Here is a 27,484-nt window from a genome sequence, read left to right on the forward strand (position 1 = left end):
AATATGTTGGTACAACATGGCCACACTGGTAAATTTCTTTTGACTGATGAGGCACAACTTTATTGATGTGTTGGACTGGTGAACCCCAAGGTGTGTCTTCAAGTTGCCTTTGGTAGAAAAAGCTTGGCCATAGATCTTACATTGGAACAGTCTCTCCCGAGTGTGGGCATGGTAATGCATTTTGAGGGATTTATAGCAGCTCAAGATTCAGTGGCAAATGCGACATTCATTGGGGTTGGTGGTGGACTTGTCAATGTTCTCCACCAGTTGCTGCAATTTCTGGGTCTCTGACCCTGGCTCATGGATTCCACTCCGTTGGAGGCCATCAATCCTTGGGGAATTACAGTTTGGTCCCACCCCAGGTTGTGTGAGTCTACCCTTACATTCTGAAGAAGATCTGAGCGGCAGGTCATCAAGCAACAAGTCACTGATGAGGTCCTTGAGCTCAGTACCCGAAGGGAGATTTTGAGGTATACCTATGGAGAGCATCCCTGTTACAAAGACAAGTTGGCTGCCTAAAGAGAGACTCAATTCATCTATGGGGACAGGTACAGAGAGTACATGGGAATGCCATTGCCTGCTCCCATTTTGTCCTGGAACTTGGCAAACAGCTGAAGGTTTGCCTTTACCTGAAAATATCTATGAAAGCACACCTTGGATTACCCTTGGTGGTGAAGCCATGACCACAGACAGAAAACATGAAGGGTTTCTCTCCAAAGTGGGAGCGGAGTTGTATCTACAAGGAGCTATCAGTCCCCAAAAGCTTGCTACGATACTTAAACTTGTGCTTGTAGACGATGGTTTTGTCTTTGGCTTTGACATCCACCTTGAGGTGTTCCATGGCTTCCTTTTCCCTTTCTTGGAAAGGTCTAGCACTACAGTATAGAATATAGAAAGAACTCTGGAAGAGCACAGAGTCCAGGGTGTGAGGTAGCAAAGTACTCAGGGGGCAAGACAGGACATTTGGGAGCACATATGTCCCACTTTAGGATGAAGGGTATCAGTCCCAGGGACAAAGAGCTAGTTGTGAAAGGGATTTTGGCATGAGGTAGCTTGGCTTGTTTTAAGGCATCCAGAGACAGACCTTGGCTTCCAGTGTTCTGACTGAGCAAAGCCACAGCTGCAGAAACCTGCTGGAACATGTGGTTGTCCAAGTTCTATAGAGTATCACACTCCTCCCCTGATGTGAGTACAGGAGATTCACATGTTCATCTGAATTCAGATCTGCTGGGTGAGCTGGATCTGCTGTAGCTGCTGCAGAAACAGGATCTGCTCAAGGACCCACTGGATACTGTTGGTGCCAGCCACAGAAGCTGATTCATCATACCTTGTTGCCCCATAGTGCCTGAAGAGTCACATTTGTGTTGGCCACTTTCCCTTTGGGTAAATAGCTTATGTTCTGGGGTGTGGGTGGCAGGGCAGTGTCTGTCTCTAAGTACATGACAGACTCTGCATCCAGCTTCTCCTTTATGTCCCCTTAGCTGCCACCATTCTCCATGTGACCATTCTTACTGCTTGGACTGGGTGACTGGTGGCTCAGTACAGCTCCAAAGAAGTCTTCTCAAGGCACTGGCCTCTTGCTGTCATACATGATGAAGATAGGTGGATATTTTGTACAATTTTTCTTATGTTTCAAGAACTGAGAGAGGCTAAAGAACTTTGCACAGCATCTCTCAGTTGTTAGCCTCTTCCCAGTGAAGCTGCTTTACCGTTGCTTCATTCTCATTCAATTTATCACCATTTCCTAGGTGGGTCATTGGAGCACCTGGCTCCCCTGCCACTGGTGCCACTAGGTTGCATCTGCAAACTCTGAGTCAGCTCTGCAACTACTGCTCACCCTGGTCCTTCTCCAAGGTGATGTGCTGTGGTTTCACCTGCTTGTTCAACAACATGGTGCAAGCACTGGGTGCTGGGGGGAGCTGCAGTTATTTGGCCTCCAGCACAAGTTACTGGAGCTGGGAAAGTTAGCTTCCTTCAGCTGGAAAGCACATGTCCTAGTCAAGGACAAAATTCTTATCATGGCCTACAGGGACCTTTACGGTCCTGTCCCTACCTATCTCTCCGTCTTCATATTATACTAACTCTACCTTCCTCTGCAATCCATCTTTATGAACTTCTTTCAGTTCTTAACATGCTCTTTCCATCAGGCGGATATTGTACTTGCTGGCTCCTCTGCCTGGAATGCTTTATCCTTCTTTATTTAATAATCTCCTTCTCATTCTTCAACTTTAAACTCAAGTATCACAGACTCAGCAATGTCTGTTATAAACTCTCATAGTTCATGCACTTATCCTTCATAGCAATTAACACAGTTTTAATTCTCTATTATTTGTGTAATTATCGTATAAATATCTATCTCATCCACTATACTGTAGTCTCCATGAGTACAGGCCCAATTCTCCATATGCACACACACACACACTCCTTGGCATTTGAAACAAATAGGTTACAGCAACAGTTTGTCATAATGACTATAATCCCAATTCAATTCATAAGCACTTCTGACAGAATAAAGTCTAAGAAGTGTCCTTATAAGGAAAACAGTCACAGATGAGGAAGAATCTGCTACCTCTAGACTTTCAGTTCTGCAAGTCAAAAAATTCTCTTTGAGTGGGACACAGTGGCTCACACCTGTAATCCTAGTACTTTGGGAGGCCAAGGTGGGCCAATTACTGGAGGTCAGGAGTTCGAAACTAGCCTAGCCAACATGGTGAAACCCCATCTCTACTAAAAATATTTTTTAAAAAATTAGTTGGGCATGGTGGCGGGCGACTGTAATCCCAGCTACTTGGGAGGCTGAGGCAGGAGAATCGATTGAACCTAAGAGGCAGAGGATGCAGTGAGGCAAGTTCGCACCACTGCACTCCAGCCTGGGCAACAAAAGTGAAACTCCATCTCAAAAAAAAGAAAAAAGAAAAAAAGAGAAAGAAAGAAAGAAAAAAGAAAAAAATTCCCTTTGTACTTATGGTAGTCTACGTTGGGTTTCTATCGCCTGCAGCTACAGTGTCCTGGTAAATACAGAAAAGTAGAGATAATGAAATTTTGCGTCACTGTATATGCCACTTGAAAACTTACTTGCACCACATTTCTAAGTATCAAAGTCAATTAAATTTTCTTTGTTTAGTTTCCATGAATTTACTATAATGAAGCATGTTTTAATATTTTTCATATTTTATTTATAATTTCTTATACAGATTTTGTTTTCCCTGGAGTTTCTAATTGCACTTCTATATTTCAATACACAAAATAATCCACATATTCTTTACTATATCATTAAAACTCTTGGGCTCCTTACTAATGTTGAATGAGCTAACATAATTTCCAAACTCTAATTAAGCACAGACATTTCTCATTGAGAGGTCTATACCTTTCCAGGCTAATCACTCAATTTCATTAAAGACTGTTTCTCAGGCTTCAGCCTGGGTGCATTCATAGGATTAGGGAGATATAGGAAAGGCCAGTTATCACTGCCCTGCTCCAGACAATTTTCCAAACTCTAACCTCATTTTCTGCTCCTCTTCCCCTCCAATTATCTATATCTACAACTCAGGGAATTCAGTGGAAAAACTTTTTCATTTATTTTAAACAATGCTAAGTGTTAATTATTGTACTACTCTGTAATACAATGATGTCTTTGTAATCTATGGACTTCTATAGGACTTAAGGCCTTTACAATAATAACCTCAATCCTTGGTGCATTTTCAAATCTCATGTCTGCTTTTCCTACATGAGGAAACGATAAACTTTTACTGAAGGACATATTAAAAAACATTAGAATAAATGACAGTCATTTCATGTATTTGAACTGGAACATTCAACATTGCAAAGATGTAATTTATCACAAATTAGTCTATTTATGTAATACAATTCTGTGAAAACCCCCACTGGACTCTGAGATAGTGAAAAAACATTGACAAACTGATCTTAAGGTTCATCTGGAGAAAATATCCACAGAACAGCCAAAGAATTTTCTTAAAAATATTACTGAAGGGCCGGGCACGGTGGCTCACACCTGCAGTCCTAGCACTTCGGGAGGCCAAGGTAGGCGGATCACCTGAGATCAGTTCAACACCAGCCTGGCCAACATGGCAAAACCCCATCTCTACTAAAAATACAAAAAATAGCTGGGCATGGTGGTGGGCGCCTGTTATCCCAGCTACTCAGGAGGCTGAGGCAGGAGAATCGCTTGAACCCAAGAGGCGGAGGTTGCAGAGAGCCGAGATCACACCATTCCACTCCAGCCTGGCCGACGAGAGCAAAACTCCGTCTCAAAAAAAAATAATAATACTGAAGAACAACTCGCCTTAACAGATATTAAAATGTACTTCAACTGCAGTTGTGAAACAATAGGAATAAATACACATATCGATGAAACAGAATAGAAGATCCGGAATAATTTCTATGTATATAAATTTAGTATGTGATACAGGTGGCATTTCAAATCTGTGGAAAAAGAATAGATCAATCAGTAAATAATTGTGGTAGAATTAGAAAATGATTTGAAGAAGAAAACAACGCTGTTAGATTTCAAATTTACATAAGACCACAAAATAAATCCAGAAGTATTAAGCAGTTTTAAAATGTTTTTAATCTAAGAATAGTAGGAGAAAGAAATACAGATTATTTTTATAACTGGCAAGGTTGGCAATACTAAGTATGGCCCCTAAGGCAGAACTGGATTTGAGAGATTCAACTATGTAAAAACTATAGGTGATTGCCTGTAGGGCAATCAACTTGATAAAGTTAAAAGGCAAGTGAAAAACTGTGAAGAAATATTTGCAATACACGACAAGAAAAAATATATATCCTTAATATTTGAAGTGACCTTACATATGATTTTGAAAGAACAAACATCCCAATGGAAAATTCTCCAAAGAATAAATACAAATTACCCATAAATATATTAACATGTATAACCTCATTAATAATCAAAGAAATGCCCATTTTAAAAAATGAGAAATTATTTCTCATCTATCAAGTTGGGAAAGATTTATAAGAAGATTAACGACCAGAGTGCGAGGAGGGACTAGCACTCCTTTTCTATTTTTTATTTTTTTGAGATTGAGTTTCGCTCTTGTTGCCCAGGCTGCAGTGCAATGGCGCGATCTTGGCTCACTACAACCTCTGCCTCCTGGGTTCAAGTGATTCTCCTGCCTCAGCCACCCAGATAGCTGGGATTACAGGCATGCGCCACCACACCTGGATAATTTTGTATTTTTAGTAGAGATGGGGTTTTACCATGTTGGTCAGGCTGGTCTCGAACTCCCGACCTCAGGTGATCCACCCACCTCAGCCTCCCAAAGTGCTGGGATTACAGGTGTCAGCCACCACGCCTGGCTGGGAATGACACTCTTATACAGAGTGGGTAGAAGTAAAAATTGGTAAAAGTCTTTTTGGATGGAAATTTGGAAGTATGTATCAATTGTTTAATGTGTATACCTTTTGACCCATCCATTTCACATCCAATAATTTGAAGGAAAAAACTGGACAATACATAAACATGTTCCTTGCTTCATTGTTATAATGGTGAAAAAATGGAATTTAAACATCAATAGGGACTGGTTAAATAAATTGTGGTATTTATGCTGTAGAACACAATGTAACCTTCAAAATGATAACATATTTATGGTCAAGAAAAATGTTCACGAAATGTTATCAGGAAAAGGCTATAAAACAGTATGGATAATATAAATACTTCCATCAAAGGGGAAAAAATGTGTGTCTCTGTGCATAGAGAAAAACGTCCATAAGGATATGCACCTAGCACTAATAGTAGTTATCTCTAATCATAGTACTACGAGAAACTCATTTTTGACTCTATATAACCATAGTGCTTGGATTTTTATGTCAATGACCATGTATTGCTTTTATAAGAAGGAAAACGAACAAAAAAAAAGACATTTCCAGTAGGAAAAAAACCTAGCACTCCAGATGAGGACAATACATGAGAAAAGAGCACAAATAGCAACAAATGAACTAGAGCAGAGGGAAGAATGGAGAGGAATGTGTGTGTACATGTATGCATGTGTGTGTGTGTGTGTGTAAGTGTGAGTGTGTGTAATAAGAATAGACTGTCTAGGGCCAGGTGAAGGAGGGTCACTTGAGGCCAGGAGTCTGAGACCACCCTAGGCAATATAGAGAGACTCTGTCTCTACACACACACAAAATTATTAATTAGCCAGATGTGATGCCATGTATCTGTAGTCCTAGATACTAAGAAGGCTGAGGTGTGAGGATGGCTTGAGCCAGGAGTTCGAGGTTGCAGTAAGCTATGATTGCGCCACTGCACTCCATCCTGGGCAACAGAGCAAGACCCTGTCTCCAAAAAAAAAAAAAAAAAGCAATCACATGCATCCTTCTAAAATACAGGCAGAAAGAGTTTTCACATCCACACATCCACACATAGGAGAGAAAGTAAGGCAAAGAAGGAGGCAGAGATTGGAGAGATGCAGCCACAAAACAAGAAATGCCAGCAGCCACCAGAAGCTGGAAGGGGCATGAAGAGGCTCCTCTAGAGCCTCTGGAGAGGATATCGCCCTGTCAACACCTCGATTCAAACTTGTTGCCTCCAGAACTGTGAGAGAATAAATTTCTGTTGTTTTAAGCCACTCAGTTTGTGGCAATTTCTTATGGCAGCCACAGGAAACAAATACAGAGGGCATTTGGGGAATTTCATGTAAGCTATCTATTGACTTCTTTAGACTAATTTATTGCAACAACAGTGGTCCACAGAATAGGAAGGCCTACTTCAAAATAACCTATTGCTTGGAAAGTTTCGAGAAACCTAAGGCAGGCATCAAAAGATTATGAGACCCAGGACAAGATGGAAAGTGAGACATCATTAAGACAATATGGCCTAATTGATATATTAAGTGGATAGTTGCCCACAAGAGGGGAACTAACACTTGTTGAGAATTTACTATGTGTCAGGCACTGTGCAAGGAACAGTCATTCATAATCTCATTTAATCCCTACATCTATCCCATAGGATAAGAATTATGCTATCAGATAAGGAAACGGGGGCCCAAAATCATGTGGTTATTGCAATGATTTAAACCTAAAATATTGGAAGTCCGTGCTCTACTGCTTTATCTGCTTCTATAAAGTTTAGTTTGAGAAACATCATTGCCCTAAAATACCATTATAGTGACACTATTTCCCTTTTCTATGAAAACCACTCCCCATCCTCCCATCTACCTTCAGAAATTGAGTATTGTATCTTTATCTATCTCACAGTTTTAACAAGGCTTAGTCTAGTGAGGAGGTCCTCAGCAATGGGGAATAGGAAGGAGTCATGGAGTCAGAAGAAACACAAAGGAGAAAAGGGAACATAAATATGAATTATTACAACACAGAGAAATACAATCATTGGGAAATAAGAAATCTTTCAGAGACCACAAAAAGGATAAAAAGGTAAAGAAACAGAAAGGAGATGAGAGGGATAGAAAGAAAACAACTAAATGAAAGATAAAAACTAAATACTAAAATTCAAAAAAATCAGTTCAGCCCCCAATTTTAATAGCTGTAAAGACATATTATCTTACATTAATTTCACGAAAACCAAGGCATAACAGAGAAAGTAATAACAGATAAAACACTAAAACAGAAAAAAAGATTAAAATTTCATAGTTTGAAAGATCTGAGAACAAAAATCTGCTGTTAAAGGAAATATGCACTCATTTCTCTGTCCCTTAATTTTTTTCTAAATCTACTCCCACTGTCTGCCTGTATAATTCCCTGCCAGAGCTTTGCAGCTGGTCCCCACTGGGGCTTAAGCAGCCTCCTCTCTATGTTTCCATTTAAAAATCTTTATTTCAATAGGTGGGCCTAGAGCATCTGCACTTCCAAAATTACCACACAACTGATCCAAAATGATTGAAACAAAATTGGTTTCAAAAATTGCCCTTAGGCTGAAAAGAAGATGAAGGCTAACATTTCAGACCTAAAGAAACATTTATGACAATTCTGTGGTCTGTAATAGACTTCTGTAGTTGTAATAGAAATGTTGACAGCTTGTTAATTATAGAAATGCTTGTGAGCATCACTGTTATTCTTTTGGAAGACCTGACAAAAGAGTTCAGAGGGTTTTTTTTACTTAAACCAAGCTTTACGACACCTCAAGTCCAATCTCTTTTCCTTAGAGGCTGCATTCAGTTCCATTTTTCCTGCCAATACACAGTGTGCTGACTCAGGGAAGGGTCTTCAGTAACACCAGACTCCACCAGTTTCCACCCCCGCTCAAAAAACAACAAAAATCCCAGAGACACATTTTTGATTCAAGGGTTTTTAGGGCTTGCAAGGGTTATACCACCTGACAAGACCCAGAAGTTTAAGTCTCTCTGAGGTCCTTGAACTAGAGTGCACCAAACTCTGAAAGTCACAACAGCATGAAATAGTACTGGACCTTACACACGGCAGGCATTAACAACTATTTGTGTGTGATACAGAACTGCCCTCAAACTCAATTGGAATTAAATTATTTTCCTTGAGTAAAAAAAGTAAGGTATATAATGGATACAAGTTTGAGTCTATGTTTTAAACCCATCTCTGCCATTAACTAACTGTGCAATATGGGTAATCATTTAACCTCTGTGGTCCTCATAGTTTATTCATTTATAAAATAGAGAGACACTGAACAAGAACTTTCAACCATTGTTCTCTGTCCCACTAATTATTCAAAGAACATAGATCCTAACAAGATAGAAGCAACCCCACCGTTCCCACAGATATTTACAAGCTTTATAAGTATTTGGTTATCCTAAGTATCATTTACAGTAAATTTAAAGAAAAAACAAAATTACAGTAAGCTCTTAGGAACAGATTTTATTAACATGGCCTAGACCCAAGATGAAATTGAAAGTGCTCTGAGTCCTTTGTAAATGCTTCAACTCCACAATAAACCAAATTTTAGCAGGTTTTGTATGTCTGTGCCTTGTTGATTATTTGGGGCAAGATCCTTTGGGTCAAGGTTTCTTAACAGCAGTGTTATTGACTTTGTTATTGTGGGGTCTGGGGGACCACTGTTCTGTTCATCATAAGATGTTTAGCAGCATCTCTGGCCTGCACCCACTAGATGCCAACTGAGACTACCAAAACTGTCTCCAGATATTGACAAATGTCCCCTGGAAGTGGGGAAACAGCAGGAAGGAAACAAAATTCCCCTCAGTTGAGAATTGCTGCTTTGAAGGGTAAGATGTCATGTGAGTGTATTTTTTATAATGCAATATTTAATAAGCACTTTTTGCTAACTAGCTGGATCAACTCAAAGAATTTAAGGTATTTGTTGAAGGCTGATGCCTCTATTTGACTTTATAGTACTTAGAAGGAAATTATGATTTACTACACATGTAATACAAACAGTTGATACAATGTATGACACATACAGTTTAATGTGAATAATATCTGGTGCATCCGAGAGGACATTAAACAAACTTACATTCTTTCACATCATTGAATTTTAAGTTTCTATGTGTATTTTAGAAGGATATTTCGATCTTAGATTTGAAAATTGTCAAAAATAACCTGCTGCTGCGAAAAAAGTATGTCCCAATAGAGAACCATGAATTAATCATTCTTTCAGTCATTCAATAAATGTTTCATTACTAATAATAAAAAGTGTTTTTAAGTGACAAGCTGGCTACATTTTTTAGCACTAATCCTTCAGACAAGAACCCACTGATATGTAGCTCTAAGCAAGTAATGCAGTGGTGTGGTTAGTGCTGTAAACATTTAGGCTTGTCCTAAAGAAGTAGACAAGAGAAAAATGAATTTAAGACCACAGTTTATATTACAAAGTGTATAATTTGTCATCTACTCTTTGGCTTAGATACAAATTTTTATCCAAGTGCCTAGGATCAACCACTAGCTAGAAGTCAAAACACAGTTGAACAGGTAGCCTAACATTTTTTAAGAAAACATTATGCTAATTAATCATCATTGTGAAGTAGCACATTGTCCCAAATTTAAACTTATACAAATTTCCTCCACTTAACAATATAAACAATTCTGCATCACTTTAAAATGTCATTTAAAAATAGCTGATGAAGAATAATAACAAAATATACTAATCTCTTAAAATTAGGTCAATATTTTAATTGTAATACTTTTTTGCCAATTAATTTAACAACACTAGGAAATCTACAAACATTGCTCAAATGGTGTTTGTTCTCAGAAATATACAATTAAAGAGCCTTCTCTGTTCTTTGTTACAAGGTGCACAATGGCAGGGGAGGAATGCATGAAATAGAGCAATCTACCTTGGCAGTTTATTAGTATAGTTAGTAGTACTTTAAAAGTAGGATATTGAATTCATTCCAAAATCTGAAGGTCTGCACTACCAAATACATAAACAAACACACATCTATATTTATGCATATGATATACCTGAAAATCAGAATGCCAAATAAATAAATGTTTGAAAGTGTAAATTTTTAATAGTGTAATTTCAAACTCGGAAAAATGCCTTTTAAAACTTTCTAGATTATTTTATACTTTTTTAGAAGTAGAGTTATAAAACTAAAAGCCAGTTGTCACCACCAACACTCGGCTTTGAGACACAGGAAAGGGAAACCAAGATCTCTTCCAAAGTCCAAATCACACAAAAGACTGGGGACCTCATTGTCTTCCAGTCTGTGACTCTCAGATGCAGCACAAATGTCTTTATCAAGGAATTCAGATGGATTCAATTACCGCATTCTTAAAATAGCTGATTATGTGAAATTGTGTGAGGAAAAAAACAAAAACACAACATTTTAAAAAAGACATTTGACTTAGGAAAAGTCAAAGAAAAGATAAGATTGGAACCCAGAGGTAGGAAAGTATTGACTTCTAAGCACTGCTCTCCTCTGGCAAATGTGAGCAGGATGTAACCAGGATTCCACCTGTCCTCTACTCTAGAGAGGAAAATCAGTAGGGGCAGAGCGAGGAGTGAGATCCCCATATGTGCAGAAGTCCCACACTGAACTCCAGATATTTCCGGCATGAGCCTCAGAATTCCCTGGGGGCACTTTGCCTAAATCCAGCACGAAACAGTTAGCTACAAAACCAGCCCTTGGACATCATCTTCTACATGATTTTTTCCTCCATATTTGCCCCACAAAATGCAACTCTAGAGAAAGCTGAGTAGACGTCTATGGATTCCCGGCAAGACCCGAGCCTTTGTCCAAGACCTCATGTCCCAATCTACTAGCTGCAAACCACCAGTAGCAAGCTGCAAAACCACCCAGACAGGCGCAAGGCCAAGGGCTGCCACTGTACTTTCTCGATTTCCCGGTCAAATGCAAAAGAAAAATGAAATGTGGGATAAGAAGTGAGGGGTTGCCTGGAGGGTTGGCACAAAACCTCAAAACTGGTAAAAGAAAAAAATATATACCCTTCTGTAAAATTAAGAAAAGCCAGCCTGAAGTCACAGCTTTCGTCTGGCAAACTTGGGAGAAGTACACCTTAAAGGTGGGGTGAGGGTCACCGCCTTCCCCAAAAGAGGGTTATTCCTAAGGAATCCCGTGGAGCTTCCCTCTTTCCCAGGGGGCTCGGCTCACATACTTCTTCCTGTTCGTCCCTTCCCCTTGTGAAGCTGGTGAACAAATAAGTGATTCCAAGGTGCCCTGGCGCAGTCTATTTCCTTTGGGTTAATAAAATTAAATCAAGTCCCTTGCGATGGCGAAGATGGATCTCCTGATAGTAGTCCCCAACCTCCAGGCGCTTCTCAGTACCTTCCTGCCGAGCCACCAGACAGTGCTCCTACTCTGCCACACGCAGCCCGCACCCTTCTGGCGGCTCCCGCGAGGCCAACTCAGACTCTCAGTTCCAGTTGCCCGCGAGCCTCAGACACGCAGAAGCTAAAGCGCCCTCATCTAATTATTTGCAGAACTATTATCCAAGAAATGGGCCATGGGATAAATATTCCCATTTCCTGGATGGGGCCCCTAGACTGTCCACTTGCTCACAAAGATTAAGGGTAAGAAACCAGCTCTCCCCGAATGTGCCGCTTCCAAACTGTTCAGCAAAAGGGCGAGGGAGACGTGTGGTCTCCTGGGGCATGGACAACCTCTCCCACCTCAGCAGCTAGGCGCTGGGATCGGGGTCGGCTCTCGGCTCGGCTCGCGGGCTGTAAGGTCTCCGCGGACCCCACCGCCTCTTCTGCGCGCTAAGGGTGAGCGCCAAGCAATTTCGCGAGCAATAGCCGGCAGAGTAACCATCCCGAGAGGGAAAATAAACCTCTGCAAACTGGAGCAAGGGGGTGCTTTCCTTCCCTGGCCAGAAGCTCCGGGATCGCAGCCCTCCCGGGTCCGGCTTCATCCCTGCCCGGCCACCGAGGCCCTCTTTTTCTGCACCGCGGATTCTCCTCCGCCTGCGTGTTCGGGGCCCTTGTATGCGATGTTTCTTTCTAAAAGTTGTCCTTCCGGCTGATTCGGAAGTCGCTCCAAGGGAAAGAAGGTTTATGCTTTGTCATTATCTTCATCGCCCTCTTTATTTTGCCCCTGCCTTGTCGTATTTCAAGAAAATGAACTCTTAGAAAAGAAAGCCTCTCCGTTGAGGCGGTTGACAATCTCACAGAAATGATGTAAATGGTTTCAGGGCTTTTTTCTTCCCCTCTGCTATTTTTTTCGAGTGAACTGTGAAGATCTGTGAAAATAATATCAGGGTTTTCCGTCAGAACGAGCTTTGCCCTGCACTCAGGCGTGGCGTGATCTGACCCGACACCTCCAACCATCTGTGCTATCTATCTGCCTTCTGATTTACCAGATCTGTACAAGCCGCATACAAATTGTACTTGATACTAAAGAAAAGACAGTCGGGTCCAGTCCAGTTCGGCTGTGAACGTTCTCACCTGATTTCTGTCTAGGGATGGACTTCCCCAAAACGGTTTTCCTGGCGTTTTTGTTATACAGCCCCCTACCAGTTATTTTCTTCAAACTAAACAAACCCCTACCACAGGCCCAGATGAGATCATGGTTTCTTTGACCCAGGCCTCAGAAAATGGTATGATGTGAACTGCCAATTGGGAATCAATAAAAGTTGCCAATTCACTCTACTAGCCCAAAGTCAGAGCCACCAAGCCACTCCTTCCTCACTACAAGAGGGGTCAATGATCAGCGGCTTAGGAAGTGCTTTCTGGGCCCCTGCATTGTTGTGGATGCCCTTCTGTATTGTATTTTTACTGAATTGTTTTTGAGCTAAAATGCCAAGGTTAGAGTTGTTATCCCCAGCTCAAGAGGTATAAGTTCTAACACAAGGTAGGGGCAAAATAAGCCTGCAAGGAAAGGAGTTAAGTCGATATTTTTAAAAAGATCTAGGAAATAAGCTTTTAAGTTGCTGTCCTGACCTACCAATGACTTCTCGGCTCTAGATGTGGCTATGCTGCACTTTGTTCAAGTCCATTAAACTGGGGGAGGGGGAGAAAGTATATTTCTCCCCCTTTATTTGGAGGTCCCTACAGCCCACCCTTCTTTTCTTAAAGTGTCTGACTTCGTGGTCTGCATCTGCGTTATCAGACGTGAACATGTCCTTGTTGGCATTTAAAATTATTTTAGTGGGCTTTGAAGGGAGTAAGGCTAGAGTTCAAACTGACCTCTTCTACAGATCCCTGGTCCTGTTCCTGCTGCTCCAGATTTGCTTCCCACTCAGCTGCTTTGGCAACTGGAAAGGGGAAGAGGGAGGCATGCAGAGATGGGTACTTGGGAAAAAATGAGAAGATCGCTTTCCCCCACCGGCTTCCTGCTCCCACCGCAAGGTTTGCTGTTTCGTTACAACTAAACTTGCGAATTCTCGGAGCATTTCAGTTTGGCCCAGTCCTCTTTGTCCTCTGGAGACCTCTCGACCGAGACAACGCATCGCCCCAAAGTGAATTCCTGAATTCCTGTGGCATCACTGCCTCTTTGGTGGGAAAAAGGGAGGGAGGGGTAGAGCGGGGTGGGGGAGGGAGGAGTAGTGAACGCTGCCGCACTCGCCTCTCTTTTTCTCCCAGACACTCGCCTGTCTTTTCAACCTCCAGGTTCTGCAAAATACTGAAGAAAAGTCCAGGGGCTAACGGCGGGCGCTGTCGAGCACGGGGAGGTGCTGAAATAGTCCTGGCGTGCTGATCCAAGCTTTGATTGGCAGAGCCAGCCGGTGACTGACAGGGGGTCTCCATGGCGCCCGCGCCGCCAATCCGCCCACCCCAATAGCGGAGCCAGCTCGCCTGCCTGCGTGCCTGAGCCGAGCCGAGCCCGAACCCCAAGCCGCGCAGCCAGCACCTCCTCCAGTCGGGGTCGCCCGCTCCCGGCCGTTGAGCCACCGCCGCCACCCGGTAGTGTGTCCCGCTGCCCCAATCCGCCTCATCAACAAGCGCCTGGCACACTCAGCCAGGCCCGCGGGCATCTGCTGCGTGTCCCGCTCCGGGCTCAGTGCCCTCGCCGCCGCCGGCACTGCCTCGATGTTCCAGCTGCCCATCTTGAATTTCAGCCCCCAGCAAGTGGCCGGGGTATGTGAGACCCTGGAAGAGAGCGGCGATGTGGAGCGCCTGGGTCGCTTCCTCTGGTCGCTGCCCGTGGCCCCTGCGGCCTGCGAGGCCCTCAACAAGAATGAGTCGGTGCTACGCGCACGAGCCATCGTGGCCTTTCACGGTGGCAACTACCGCGAGCTCTATCATATCCTGGAAAACCACAAGTTCACCAAGGAGTCGCACGCCAAGCTGCAGGCGCTGTGGCTTGAAGCACACTACCAGGAGGCTGAGAAGCTGCGTGGAAGGCCCCTGGGACCTGTGGACAAGTACCGAGTAAGGAAGAAGTTCCCGCTGCCGCGCACCATTTGGGACGGCGAACAGAAGACACACTGCTTCAAGGAGCGCACGCGGCACCTGCTACGCGAGTGGTACCTGCAGGATCCATACCCTAACCCCAGCAAAAAGCGTGAGCTCGCCCAGGCAACCGGACTGACCCCTACGCAGGTGGGCAACTGGTTCAAAAACCGCCGACAAAGGGACCGAGCGGCTGCAGCCAAGAACAGGTCGGTACCTAGAGGCCTCCGCGCTTTGAGCGCACCGGGGAGGAGGCGGATGGAGGCACCTCTGGCGCCCTTACCCAGTCCCTGGCGACTCCAATTCAGCAGGAGTTGGGAGCGCGGTCTGTCTCGGGTTAAGAGCCCTGCGTTCTGGGCTCCTGGCCGGGAGTTCCCTTGCCGGCTCTGCTTCCCCACCCGCTGGCTCCCCACGCCTGCGGGCAGCTGCAGCAGCTGGTCCCGGCCACCAAACCAAGGCTTCACTGGGACGGAGAGGGGAAGAGAAATAAAAAATTAAAATCCTACAAACCGTTAGGGACCCCAAGACCCAAAGCTAATTCTTGTCAGCCTGGGCACAGGCTCCTACTATTAATCGAAGCCTGGCTTATTAGCAATGTGTCGGTTTCATGTTAATTATCATTTTCAAAGCCCAGGTATATCCCTCCCTAATGCTTTGAAAACAGTTTTCAATGGACTTTTGAGAAATGGGAAGTCGAGTTTTCCTCTTCCCATGCGCTGCCTGCCACTCTTGTCTCAAAACAGCAAACTAGTCCGTGGGCCGAGGCTTTTCGTTTCCCGGAGTGTGGATCTCGATTAGCCAAACATTTTGCGGAAAAGCCCGGCCTCATCCCCCAGGCCCAAATGCTCCTTACAATCCTTTTTGCCTTTAGGTCGGGCCGACCCGATCCAACGCGATCGCGGGAGCACTTGCTCAGGCGTAAGCCCCAGGCAGACGCACCGTTAGAAATGGTATCCCATGTCCCTGGGACCGATCTGTCCTTGTCACCCATGCTTCGTTTATTTCCTGACAGTCCTGTAAATCTCCCAAAAGTGCACAACAAACAGGGAGGACACTGCAAGCCCAGTATATAAAAGACCTGGGAGCTGCGGCGCTGAGAAAGGGCGCGAATCATGGTGGGGCACAACGGTAGGGACCCGCGGAGGGGCGGCCGCGGACTCCTGCCCGACCTCTGTCGCCTTGCCGAGTAATCCTCGCCTTAAGTGCTGGGGTCTTCGGAAGAACCTCTAGCCGCCGGGCTGGAGGGACGCAGGAGGTGGTGGGGGCGGGCGACGGGCGGCTGTGTTACGAGCTGTGACCCGTGTTCCCTTTCTTCCCCGTAGACTCCAGCAGCAGGTCCTGTCACAGGGTTCCGGGCGGGCACTACGGGCGGAGGGCGACGGCACGCCAGAGGTGCTGGGCGTCGCCACCAGCCCGGCCGCCAGTCTATCCAGCAAGGCGGCCACTTCAGCCATCTCCATCACGTCCAGCGACAGCGAGTGCGACATCTGAGTTGCCCATCCAGGATGCTCAGAAGCAGATTCCAGTGTAAAAATGAGAAAAACAAAATGAAAGAGGGAAAGAAGATGAGAGACCTGCAAATCCAGCGCCAGAGAAGCCAGGTGACCAGGGACCCGCGGGCTCGGGTTGCCGTTTCCCGCGCCACCCCGCGGCCGGCCTGGCTCCACTGGCGCCCTTTGGCCGCGACCACGGGAACCAGCGGTGAGGCCTGACCCAGCACCACGTTCTTCTTGCTTTGCTTTTTCCTAAGGATTTTGCTGCAAAGTCGCCTTCGGAACCCGAACTGCAAGCTGAGCGCCTGCCCAGATTCTCCCATGGGTATTTCACGTCGAAAGGACGCTGTTACATATGTATAACTTTCGCTTTAAAGTTTTTTTTTTTTAACAAAACATATATATGCTGTTTATTTACTTATTTAAGAGACCGCCATGGTAGGTTTCTCTGTAGCTTGGGGAACTTGCTGTTTCTAAACATGCAGGCTGGTGGTGATGGGTTCTGTGTGGAGAAGCCAAACAATAAAACAACCTAGTGGGCAACCTTCTTAATTAAGGGAGCTGCTCTCAGATTCCTTTTCTTCTTAGTATTATTAATATCATTCCCTTCACCAGGCATACAGGGACCCTTGAGCAAATGGTCTCCAGAAGGTCTTACCTATATATCTTTTGCCTTCTTTGGTGCTTCCTGGTATATGTTTTAAACAACCTATGGTAGGTCTATAACCACCTCCCACGTCAAATTACACGTATGTGCATATATGTATGTACCTATACAAACATATGTATGTATGCATACACGTGATATATTTAAGGCTAGAAATTGGCAACATGTGAGCGTCCTCTCTAAGGCAAGTCCCCGCATCCCCAGCACAGGTAATTATGGCTTGTCCACTTGACACTCGTTTACATGAAGTGTCAACAGCTTTTAGGAGCAATTTAGGAAGCCAAACTCTGGGACTCAATAAGTGAGTCCTATTTTCTAAAAATGCAAAACTATCCTGACTCAGGCTCTGCAGCAAGAAAGGCTTTCTGTCTCCTTCGAGGCCCCCTCCAATACAAAAGCAGCAGGCACCCATGATCATGCTAGAGTGAGCATATACTGCATTTAGGATTGAGCTATTATTAAAATAAGACAAAAGATGATAGAAGAGGTTGTAAATAATTAGACTAACATCTTCTTGCTGCAGAATTTGGTTTTAATCAAATGAATGGTTTTTAACAAGAGGGATACTGAGATGGGGGAAAGGATGTAATCATGTCACATACTGAGGGTAAAACAAGGCTGTAGAAATAACTGGCATTTTAAAAACCTAATCTCCGACTTAAGCATAGAACAAGTCATCAAGGGCCTCATTGTCCTGGTAATGGCCTCGATTAAAACATAAAATATTTTTAGCATTTAATTTTTCCTCGTGCACATGCATGTATGCACCTACACATGAACAAATGCATGCATATACAACGCAAAAACATCTACCATCTTTGCACTAAGAAAATAAATGCTAGCCAGAGTCTCTAATTTTGTTCCTAGTGAAACAGATTGCATATTATAAAATTTGACATTGATCTTTAAATCACTTGAGCTGACTTCCCTCTTTACTCTCCCCATCCCCCAATTACAGCCTTTTCCATTTGCCTTTCTGTCCTTAGAAGATGTTCTTTGGATCAGAAGCCTGCTAACTTCTTTAGGCAGAAGTGCCAAAGTGCAAACCAAACAAAAATAAGTGAAGTCATGGAAGACAAAAAGCAGCCAAACGGCAAGATAGACAATGGAAGCCCAGGACAGAGTAAGGGTTGATTTTTGGTTTCTAAATCGCTTGAATAGATTTGGCTCATTTGGGCTTTATAAATGTTGTCCTTGTGTATGGTGGCCCTTATCCAGAGAATTCTTGAAAATCAAAACTCTCTTGCACAAGAGCTTTACATGGAAGGAGTGGGTAAGTTTTCGTGATAAAACTGGTGTTCTTTCCAAAAGCAAGCAAAAGCCCTCCTGTGGGTCCTGAAAGGCTCCCATTGTAGAGCTTCCTCAGTACTTAATTTTGTTTCCTAGAGCCCCAGGTAGTTCCTAGAATGCCAACGAGGGGCTGTCGAGGACTAGAGTGAGGCCAGGAGGGGACTCACTGTCAAGGTTATGCAAGTGCAGCAAGTGCAAGGCACATGAGATTGAGTGCCTCCTTAAATTTTGCACTCTAAGTGCCTCCTTTGCCTCATCCTAGTCCTTAATCTGACAAGGAGTAGCCACGGATATCCACTCTTGTTCCCCAGCCCCACCCTACCCTAGCTATGGGGCTGTCCAGAACCAGTGTTTGGAGAAGTTTGTTGGCAAATTTTCTCTTAAGTTTATGCTTCCAAGTCCGAGAGGGATGGGAAATAACTAATTAGTGGAATAATGTAAAAGAATTTGAGATTCTAAAAATCCCACTCCACCCACCCCTTCAAATGATACCTAAAAGCAGAAGAAAATGTCCATTCCACAGTGTCAAGAAAATAGGTTAACTAAGAAACTAAGCTTTCTCTTTACAAAATAATTTTTAAGTGACAGTTTATTGCTTGGACAAAAAGAGAAGACCAAACAGTGATGGAGCATTTTTAATTCCTGCTTTGACAAAAGCCTTTAAACTACAGCTACCATTTACTTAAATTAACAAGCTGCCTACATTTTAAAGTAGCTATTCTGTTTCAACAATCTGGAGATTTATTTATTTAATTTCACTTTAGAATCTTAAGGGGGTGACACATTACTTGTAAGATTTTTTTAAATGTTTATCTGTAATGTGATGGCACCTAATTGCCTCTGTGAATAACCAATTCTTTGGTGACCACATGTTGGAAATTAGTCCAGATCTTCACAGAGATTTATTTTATTTTAATCTTTCCAATCTTCCCAAGGACATTTAAAGGGTTTCTTTTTAAGACTTCTTCCATATCAGCTTCATTCTGGTCTTCAGGGTTTTGGGGGGAAAAAAATCCAGGTAATGGCAAGGCTGAAGGTTTCTGAATTTGGCAAAATCTCTATATAATGGGTTTCCTTCCTTTCTTTTCCTGCAATTCTTCTGTCACAATTTCCCAAAAAGCAGCTACTCCAGCAGAGTGGAAAGAGCATTTTTATATTAAATATTTCAACGGACCTGACCAATGTGAAGATTTTACCCCAAGCCCCAGGTCAGGCTCTTTTCCGGCTTATAAACATTTCAACCACACTCCAGTTTCACCAAAAAAAAACGACGGCCCCTGCTCCCCAAATGCCGCAGTTCCTCTCGCCTCCACTTTAATGACCCACTCCACTTCCACCCGTCACTCCCTCCTTTCCCTTCGCCAGTTTGTTTATAAAAAATCTGGGAGGGAGGGGAGAAGACGATGGGGGTGGGGAGGGCTTGCTCTTTGTTTACATTAAACAAATGACAGGCAAAGAGCTCAAGCAAAGTCTTCCTTGACCTCGTTCCCTCTCCCTAATTTTAACAAAAAGGAAAAAAATATTGTATCCAAAGAGAATGTGAATGGGGCGGGAGGAGAGGAGAAGCAGCTTTTCGCTCTATTCAGCGGGGACGCGAGAGCGCGGACGATTTCCGCTCCTTTTGTGAGGCGGAGCCCGGGGGCGGCCGTGAATGGGGGGTCTGTGGAGCGGCCGGCGGGGCTGTCAGGCGGCTCTGCGTAATCAGGGCTAATGACGGCGGCCGGGCGCTCGGCGGGACAATGCGCGGGGCCGCGGGGTTTTGTCGGCCTGAATGGCTAATAGGTTTGCCTGTGAGCTGCGAGGGGGCGGTGTCGGGGAGGAGGCGGCGGCGAGGGGAGAAGGGGTCATTGTCCGCGCGCTGGCCCGGGCGCCGAGGCGTGTCCCTGCCTGCGCCGCGCGGCTACCCCCGTGCCCGGCGCCGCCGACGGGAAGGCAGCGGCGGGGAGGCCCCCTGGAGGCCTGCTGGGAAATGGCGGCTGGAGCGGCGGGCGCGTGGGTCCCTTCGGGGAGGCGCCCCAAGCCACGGTCCGCTCCCAAAGAGAAGCCCAGACTGGGCCCACAGTACCCGGGAAGGTGAGTCCTTCCTCGGGGGCCCAGATCTCCCCACAGAGACCACAGATCTGGGCCCCCGAGGAAGGAGAGGCCCCCTTTTCGCGCACCCACCTTTTCCATCCAGCGCCCCGCGAACTCGCGGACGTGTAGGCCTCGAGCCACTCCTACTGTTGGGCTGCGTGACTCAGCGGCTCGAGGAGAGAAACCTCTCAAAACCGGGGGACCGAGACGGGGTTCAATTTAAACCTAGGTGAGAGAATGAGCCCACAAGCGCGCGCCCCTGCAGCTGCGGAGGCGCGCGCCCGCCCACCCTCGGGCTCCTGAAGTCGCAGCGGTTGCAGAGCCTCGAGCCCGTGGATGCGGCGCGCGCCGCGGTCTGGGCCTGCGCGAGAGGCTGCCGCCCGCGTCGGGCCTGGGCCTACGCGTGTCTGGCCTGGGCCTGCCGGTGCAACAGCAGTTGTCGCCACCGGTCCTAGGCCGCGCCGAGCGAGTCGCCGAGAGGGGCGGGAAGAGGGGAGAGGTCCGAGACCAGGGAGCGGGACCTAAAGGGGGCTTTCCGCGCCCGACAGGTCCGCCGGGGTTAGCCTTCGAGGCGGGGAGAGGGAGCGGGGTCCTTCAAGGACCGCATGTTCGCGATAGCACATTTGAGCCCTGGCAGGCCACCTGGGCCGCCTTCTTTCGGAAACCTTGCGGGGTTTCCAAGCAAGGTTTACAATGGGAAACTTTATTTCCCATTGTAAGCTCTTACAAATCTCCTCTGGCTAGATCCTTCCTTGCAGCTCTCTTTGCTAGGATTTATATTCCCAAACTTCTTCAGACGTGCCCTACCGCGAGGGAACGAACTGGTTTTCTTCCCGTTTTCACCTCCTTGTCTGGAGACAAAGGGGTGTGAGGGCGATCCCAGAGCTGAACAAGCAGTTTCACGCCTCCCTGCCCGCTCATGCTGTTTCCGCTTGCCCTGTGGTTTGCTCTGCCTGGAACGCCGCTCCCTACCTCGACTGCTACCCTGTCATTCCACAAAGCCTACCCCACCTCCACTAAGTTTTCCGTGAGCCAGTGAGCTCCATACAGATAATGTGCCACCACCTTTTTTAATGCTCCCACCGCACCTTATCTAAACGTCTGTTTTAGCGCTCTAACACTTTTGCTCATTTATTTGTCTGTTTGACTTCCCCCTTCAGCTCTTGCTAGAATGTAAGCTCTTTATTTAAGGGCAAGGACCAACTCTTACCCATCTTTGTATTCCCAGCACCTAGCCCAAGTAGTAGGTGCTCAATAAATATTTTAAAGCTGAATGAATTCATGCATCTTCCTTAACATCTGTCTGCTCTTACGTTAGTGGGGGACCTCTGCTAGCTCGGGAATCATTTGAAGAGAAGAGATGACTTACATTGGCTGGACCCAAAGTTCACTGTAATCCTCCCAGCTCAGTAAGTTACTGGCTGTTACCTACTTGTCGGGTTCTCTGGGATGATTCCATAGAGTGCTGTCTCCCTCTAGGCATGCGGTTTTTTTAGAATGCTGTGACTTTGGGTTCATACCATGAAAATTATCTTCTCACACAACACATTTTCCCAAAAAGGTAAGAGTAATCCTCTTGGATTTTGAAAATTCTAGGTATTATACTCTCTGAACCCTACAACATAAGAATTTCTATTCTGCTTCAAAGATAACTGCTACGGTTTAATGTTCATATCCCTCCAAAATTCATGTTGAAACTTAATCCCCAATGCAGTAGTATTAAGAAGTGGGACCTTTAGGAGGTGATTCACTGCCCCATGAATGGAATTAGTGCTTTTATAAAAGGGCTTGAGGAAGTCTATTATTCCCTTTTTGCCTTTCTGTCCTTCTGCCACGTGAAGGTGCAGGAAAAAGACACCATCTTAGAAGCAGAGAGAACCAGCCTTTACCAGACACAGAACCTAACCAGGCTTTGATCTTGCACTTCCCGGCCTCCAGAACTGTGAGAAATGTATAAATTACCCAGTCCAAAGTATTTCCTTTATAGCAGCAGGAATGGACTAAGACAATAACCCTTTCCTTTCTCCTCCCTCCCACCTTTTCTCTCCTCTGGCTTCCCCACCTCACTCCAGTCCTGACCTACACATGATAAAGTAAACCACAAAAACAAAAAAATCACAAACCCAGACAAGGTCTCCAATTCTAAGATAATAGATTGGCATCCCACCACCATGCTTAGGCTCACCTAGGGGGGATAAACAGTTTTCATTAATATATATATATATTTTTTTTTTTGAGACGGAGTCTCGCTCTGTCGCCCAGGCTGGAGTGCAGTGGCGGGATCTGGACTCACTGCAAGCTCTGCCTCCCGGGTTCACGCCATTCTCCTGCCTCAGCCTCCCGAGTAGCTGGGACTACAGGCGCCCGCCACCCCGCCAGGCTAATTTTGTGTATTTTTAGTAGAGACGGGGTTTCACCGTATTAGCCAGGATAGTCTGGATCTCCTGACATCGTGATCAGCCCGCATCGGCCTCCCAAAGTGCTGGGATTACAGGCGTGAGCCACCCGCACCCGGCCATTAAAATCTTAAATCGCAAGGGCTGTGTGAAAATACTGGATAGCAAACTCATCTCTATTTTAAAATTTAATGGGCAGAAGCAAGTGAACTGTGTATAATTTCGAATTCTGATAAAACACGTATAAGGCTTCCTCTTGGAAATTCATTCTAGCCTGGCACTGCCAATCTGCAACCTGAGAATACTGAGTTACTGTTTGTTTTTCTCACTGAAGAGATTAGTCTTAAATTTTCTAGCACGAAATCGAACACTTGAGAGGGCACATTAATTTGGCACATGAAGAGTCTGGTGGGCAAAAAATTATTATGCATTTCGAACATTTTCAGATATTTAAGATTCCTATAAAAGATTTGCCCATTTAAATTAATCACCACTTAAAGCATTTTCCATGGCATTGGGTATACTCCTGACTTTCTATAAATTCCTGGTAAATTACGTATTTGAACTGAAGACCTACGCATGTATATCTTATCTAAAGAAATTATTTTTGCAGATACTTGTAACTGTATGAACTGGATTTGTCCATTTAAAATAGAAAGCAAGTGGGAAAAAGAAAACTATACTGGAAACAGTCTGTGGACAATGGGCTGGCACCTGAGAAGGTGGGATCAGACAAACCTGGCTTGAAATACCTAATCGCTGTGAATTTCAGAAGTCACTCAACTCTCTGAGCCTTAGGTTTTACTTCTGCAAAATGGGTTGATAATATCCAGGAATATTGTGAGTGTTATTTGGTTAATGCATGTAAAGCACCTAGCACAGACCCTCACATATAATAGGGGATCAGTAAATGGAACTTCCCTTTCCCCATTTTGCCTGGTTAAATGCTAAGGCAAAGAAATAAGCTTAAAAGTTGTTTTTAATAGATGTAATGTACATATTTGTAATATTGAATTTAAATGCTAAATGCTTTCCTTAGTACTAGAAGCAGCTTCCACTCACCACCCCCAGTAGGTAGGACCCAATATGTTGGTTTTCCAGCAATGGCAATGGAGGAGCTTGTGCTCACATACCATCATCCTTTCCTTGCTTCTTTACTCTGCTTAAGGCTGCTTGTCAACTATGTGAAGCTCTCCAAAGGGATCCTGGCCCATCATGCAAGTCAGGATAACCCCACATATAAAGTATGATCACTGAAAATGTAACATAACCTTTTGGGGAAAATGCAAGGTTCATTTCTTTGAGGAGAAAGTAGTGATCTGACTTCAATTACACTCGCATGGCTCTTTTTATAGCTAATAATAAAATATTTCACTTGCACTATTTCACTTCCTCACAAGAACCCTGTGAGGTAAATCAGCAGATAGTGGGATTCCCATCTTCCGGATGAGGGAACTGGGGCTCATTACTTGCTCAAAGTCACAGGACCAGGAAAGAATCCAGATTTTGTAGGGTTTGAAGCTTACACTATTTGGAGGGGTGGGGCACTCTTTAAGATTAAAGATATAAAATTATGAGTACAAAATTGGGTACAAAAAATAACATCAATTACAATTTTTTTAACCTGGCAAATACAACAAACCACAAAATCCAGGCAAGTAATAAAATCATTTCATTAACTGTCTTACATACCTCTAGAATTGTTTTTTCCCTACTGTTTTTCTGTATGTTCTTTGATTGCTCCTTTGTGTGACAATAATTTTATTATACAACCTCAAATAGAAGGATAATTCAGTCTTTACTATGGGTTGGTTTAAATATTTTTATTATTGATAACGTAGAAAAGTTTCTCGCAGTTTCATAGCTCATTATTGGTAATGCCATATATTATTTTTAGGATTGGCATCAACTATGGGAAAGCCTCAGTGAAATTTCTTCCATATATAGGCAGTTAAATTTCAGGACACTACAAGTTTCCTTGAGCAACAACCCATTAAATAATCTTTACATTGACAACATTCATTAACTAGTTTGTGATCAGGGTCTTACACTTACAAAGAAGTAACAGCAAATCATAAAAATATAACACTGAACTCAAATAAACTGTATACCCAACTCAAGTTCCCTTTAACTACCAGATCCCAAAAATGACTACGGTTACTCCATTGAAACCCAGCATGAAGGGAAATGGACAGAGGGAAAATAGGAATGGAAAGAAACAATGATCTATTGTTGTTAAATTGCCTTATTTTATAAATTTTCAAAAAATGCAATGATTATGTGAACATATTGCTAGAACCACTTCCAGGACCTTGGAAGAGACCTGTGCAAGTGAGGAATCTTGAAGCCTAAGTGTCATTTGCTCCAAGGTAATGCTGCCTGTGCACAGGCCCAGTGAGTGATGAGAACAGGTTTTCTGACTCCAAGTCCATTATACTTTTCTATTACCTGAGACATAATTTATTTTCTCAGAAAGTTTTGATAAGTTTCTACTGAAACGCTGTTTTAAAAAAAAATGACTCATAGATGGAGGGAGAGAGAGTTTAAGATTGCAACTGGAGAGCTGGCCCTGAGGAGAACTGTGAGGTACGCAGGTTACCCCTTTGAACCTGGTTACCTTTCCGTTTCCTTTTGGAGGTCCTTCACCTTGCCTACTTACAGGTGCCCCATACCAAACTGTCAGAAGCCCTTCTATGTTCTTCACCCTCCATTTATCAAAATCTATTCTTGGTTGTCACAAAAATCAGATAAACCAATTCACATCAACATAGAAGCAGAGCTGCTAAAAGCTTGATGAATTACCTACAGATGGGGGCCTGGGAGAGTACTTACTATCTGTTAGGAGATAATCCTTTAATTCGGTAACCTCAAATCACTAATGGTAGCAATTCAAACACCACTAGCAGGCTAGTAGAAAATTATTTTTGATTGGAAAAGAGCCAAGTACCCTTAAAATCATTCCATTGAAGTAGATGACTGCTTCGGGAGTCAAATATCACCAGTATTAAAAGTAAAATAAAGTAAAAACCTTTTCAGGCCCCTCAAGCTTTCCCCTCAAGAAGCAATTCCTTCTCTTCACCACCCAACTTCATGAGAGAGTAGCCTACATTCTTTGCCTCAGTTTCTTCTCTAGGTATTTACTCCTTAAACTTGTGCAACCTGTCTTTTACTCACATCATTACATTAAGACAGTTGCCTCAAAGGTCACTTTACTTGGTCCTCAAACTACTCAACCTGTTGATCTTCAACTCTGTGAAGCATCCTGTCCTTCTAAACAGGGCCAGGATTAAATTGAGGCAAGCAAGGTGACTAAGGTACAAAATTTAAGGAGGCACTCACTCTCAAGGTCCTGCAAGTTCAGGGTTGGCATCTAAGAATTAGTACCCCCTTAAATTTTGCACCATAGATGGCTTGCTTGCCTCACTCTTGTCCCTGCCTTCTTCTGAACTTCTTACCATATTCAGAGCATGGAATGCATTTTGCTACCTTCATGACTTTCCTCATGATGCAGGTGTAAATCGACCTCCACACTTGGTGCCTGCATGCATCCCTTCCTGCCTTTTTCTGTAGCAGCACACTTGGAGAACTGCTCTTTCCCAACTCAGTGTGTTTTGGTTGAGGCTGCCAAACAGTACCTCCCACTCCCTCAACCCACAGCAAGGTATAACCACCAAGTTGGGCCAGTCCTTTCCAGAAATTTATGAATTAGAGGAGCAGTTTTCTCTGTACTCTTGGATTGAGAGCAGTAAGAATATGTTACAGCCATATCACCTATTACAGGAAGGAGGCTCAAGGAAAAAGAAACAGAATAGAGTAAGGAGAGACACAAAAGGCTAAGACTGGTAAAATATTTATATGCTATTGACACCGAAGTTGGGTTCAGTTTTGTCTTGTGTTTTGGATGCAGGAGCTAACATACGTCCTCCTCCCTTTGCACTATTTTTTTTAAAACTACTTTGAGTTTCTATTACTTGCAAACAAGAGTGCTAAGTTATAAAATAGAATGTTCTTTCTTTTCCCTTACCCCATCTACACAGGTACATAAACCCAACTATCAGGGCTCAGCTCTAAGGTCATTTTCATCCCAGAACCATGTTTGATCCATATCATTTAACTAATCTCTCCCTTCTCTGAACTGCTGTGATATTTTATGCATCTCTCATATTAGTTAGATTCATATTTTCTATCTTCCACTATACTATATTTTCTTCAAGGATAAGGTCTGTCATCTTTGTAATCTTCCAAGAACTGAGTACAGTATTTTTGCCACCACAGAAAATCAGTAGATCCTTGCTGAATAATTGAATTAAATGAATGAATGAACATAACTAAAGAATAGCCAGAATCCTTATGTTTTATTTCAGGAAAGTTTAGTCTGAATGAGCTGAAGTTATTTACAAAAAAAAAAAAAAAAAAAAGGATTTTCTTTTCCAAAGAAAAATAAAAGAAGGTATGGCCAACTGATTGCTAGACAAAGATAGTGAGTATAAAAGGATTCCAGAGTGTTTTTTTTTAAAGAGGGGAATTAAGACCTTACATTTATATTTATTCATATCTGAATAAATAAACTCTGGAAAGACACGTATGAAGCTATAAACAGTGGTTTCAAGTTTGGGGGATCAACCGAGCAGATGGGAGATAGGGGTGGCAGGGAGACTTTTCAGTGTATACCTTTGTATAGTTTACATTTTTAAAATCATGTGAATTGATGCCTATATTAAGTTTACTACTTAAGATGTTATAAGTCAAATACCGAGCTGCTTCCTTTAGCTAATGGGAATGCTATTTT

At 43.8% G+C, this 27,484-nt stretch overlaps 1 protein-coding gene across 1 annotated transcript; it reads left to right on the forward strand.

The window, feature by feature from the left end:
* Positions 1–14,127: 14,127 nt before the first annotated feature.
* SIX6 (SIX homeobox 6) lies at positions 14,128–16,821 on the forward strand. Its single transcript, XM_522870.8, has 2 exons — positions 14,128–14,985; positions 16,099–16,821. The coding sequence occupies exons 1-2, from the start codon at positions 14,414–14,416 to the stop codon at positions 16,265–16,267; spliced, it is 741 nt and encodes a 246-aa protein (XP_522870.3). The 5' UTR covers positions 14,128–14,413; the 3' UTR covers positions 16,268–16,821.
* The last annotated feature ends 10,663 nt before the right edge of the window (positions 16,822–27,484 follow it).

The sequence above is a fragment of the Pan troglodytes genome, chromosome 15, assembly GCF_028858775.2.
Source record: "Pan troglodytes isolate AG18354 chromosome 15, NHGRI_mPanTro3-v2.0_pri, whole genome shotgun sequence".
In the NCBI taxonomy this organism is placed as follows: domain Eukaryota; kingdom Metazoa; phylum Chordata; class Mammalia; order Primates; family Hominidae; genus Pan; species Pan troglodytes.

Excerpts from the sequence above, each read along its gene's own strand:
- SIX6 (XM_522870.8), top strand. The coding sequence starts at position 14,414 with ATGTTCCAGCTGCCCATCTTGAATTTCAGCCCCCAGCAAGTGGCCGGG. Across the intron at positions 14,986-16,098 it reads GCGGCTGCAGCCAAGAACAG|ACTCCAGCAGCAGGTCCTGT; the intron begins GTCGGTACCTAG and ends TCTTCCCCGTAG.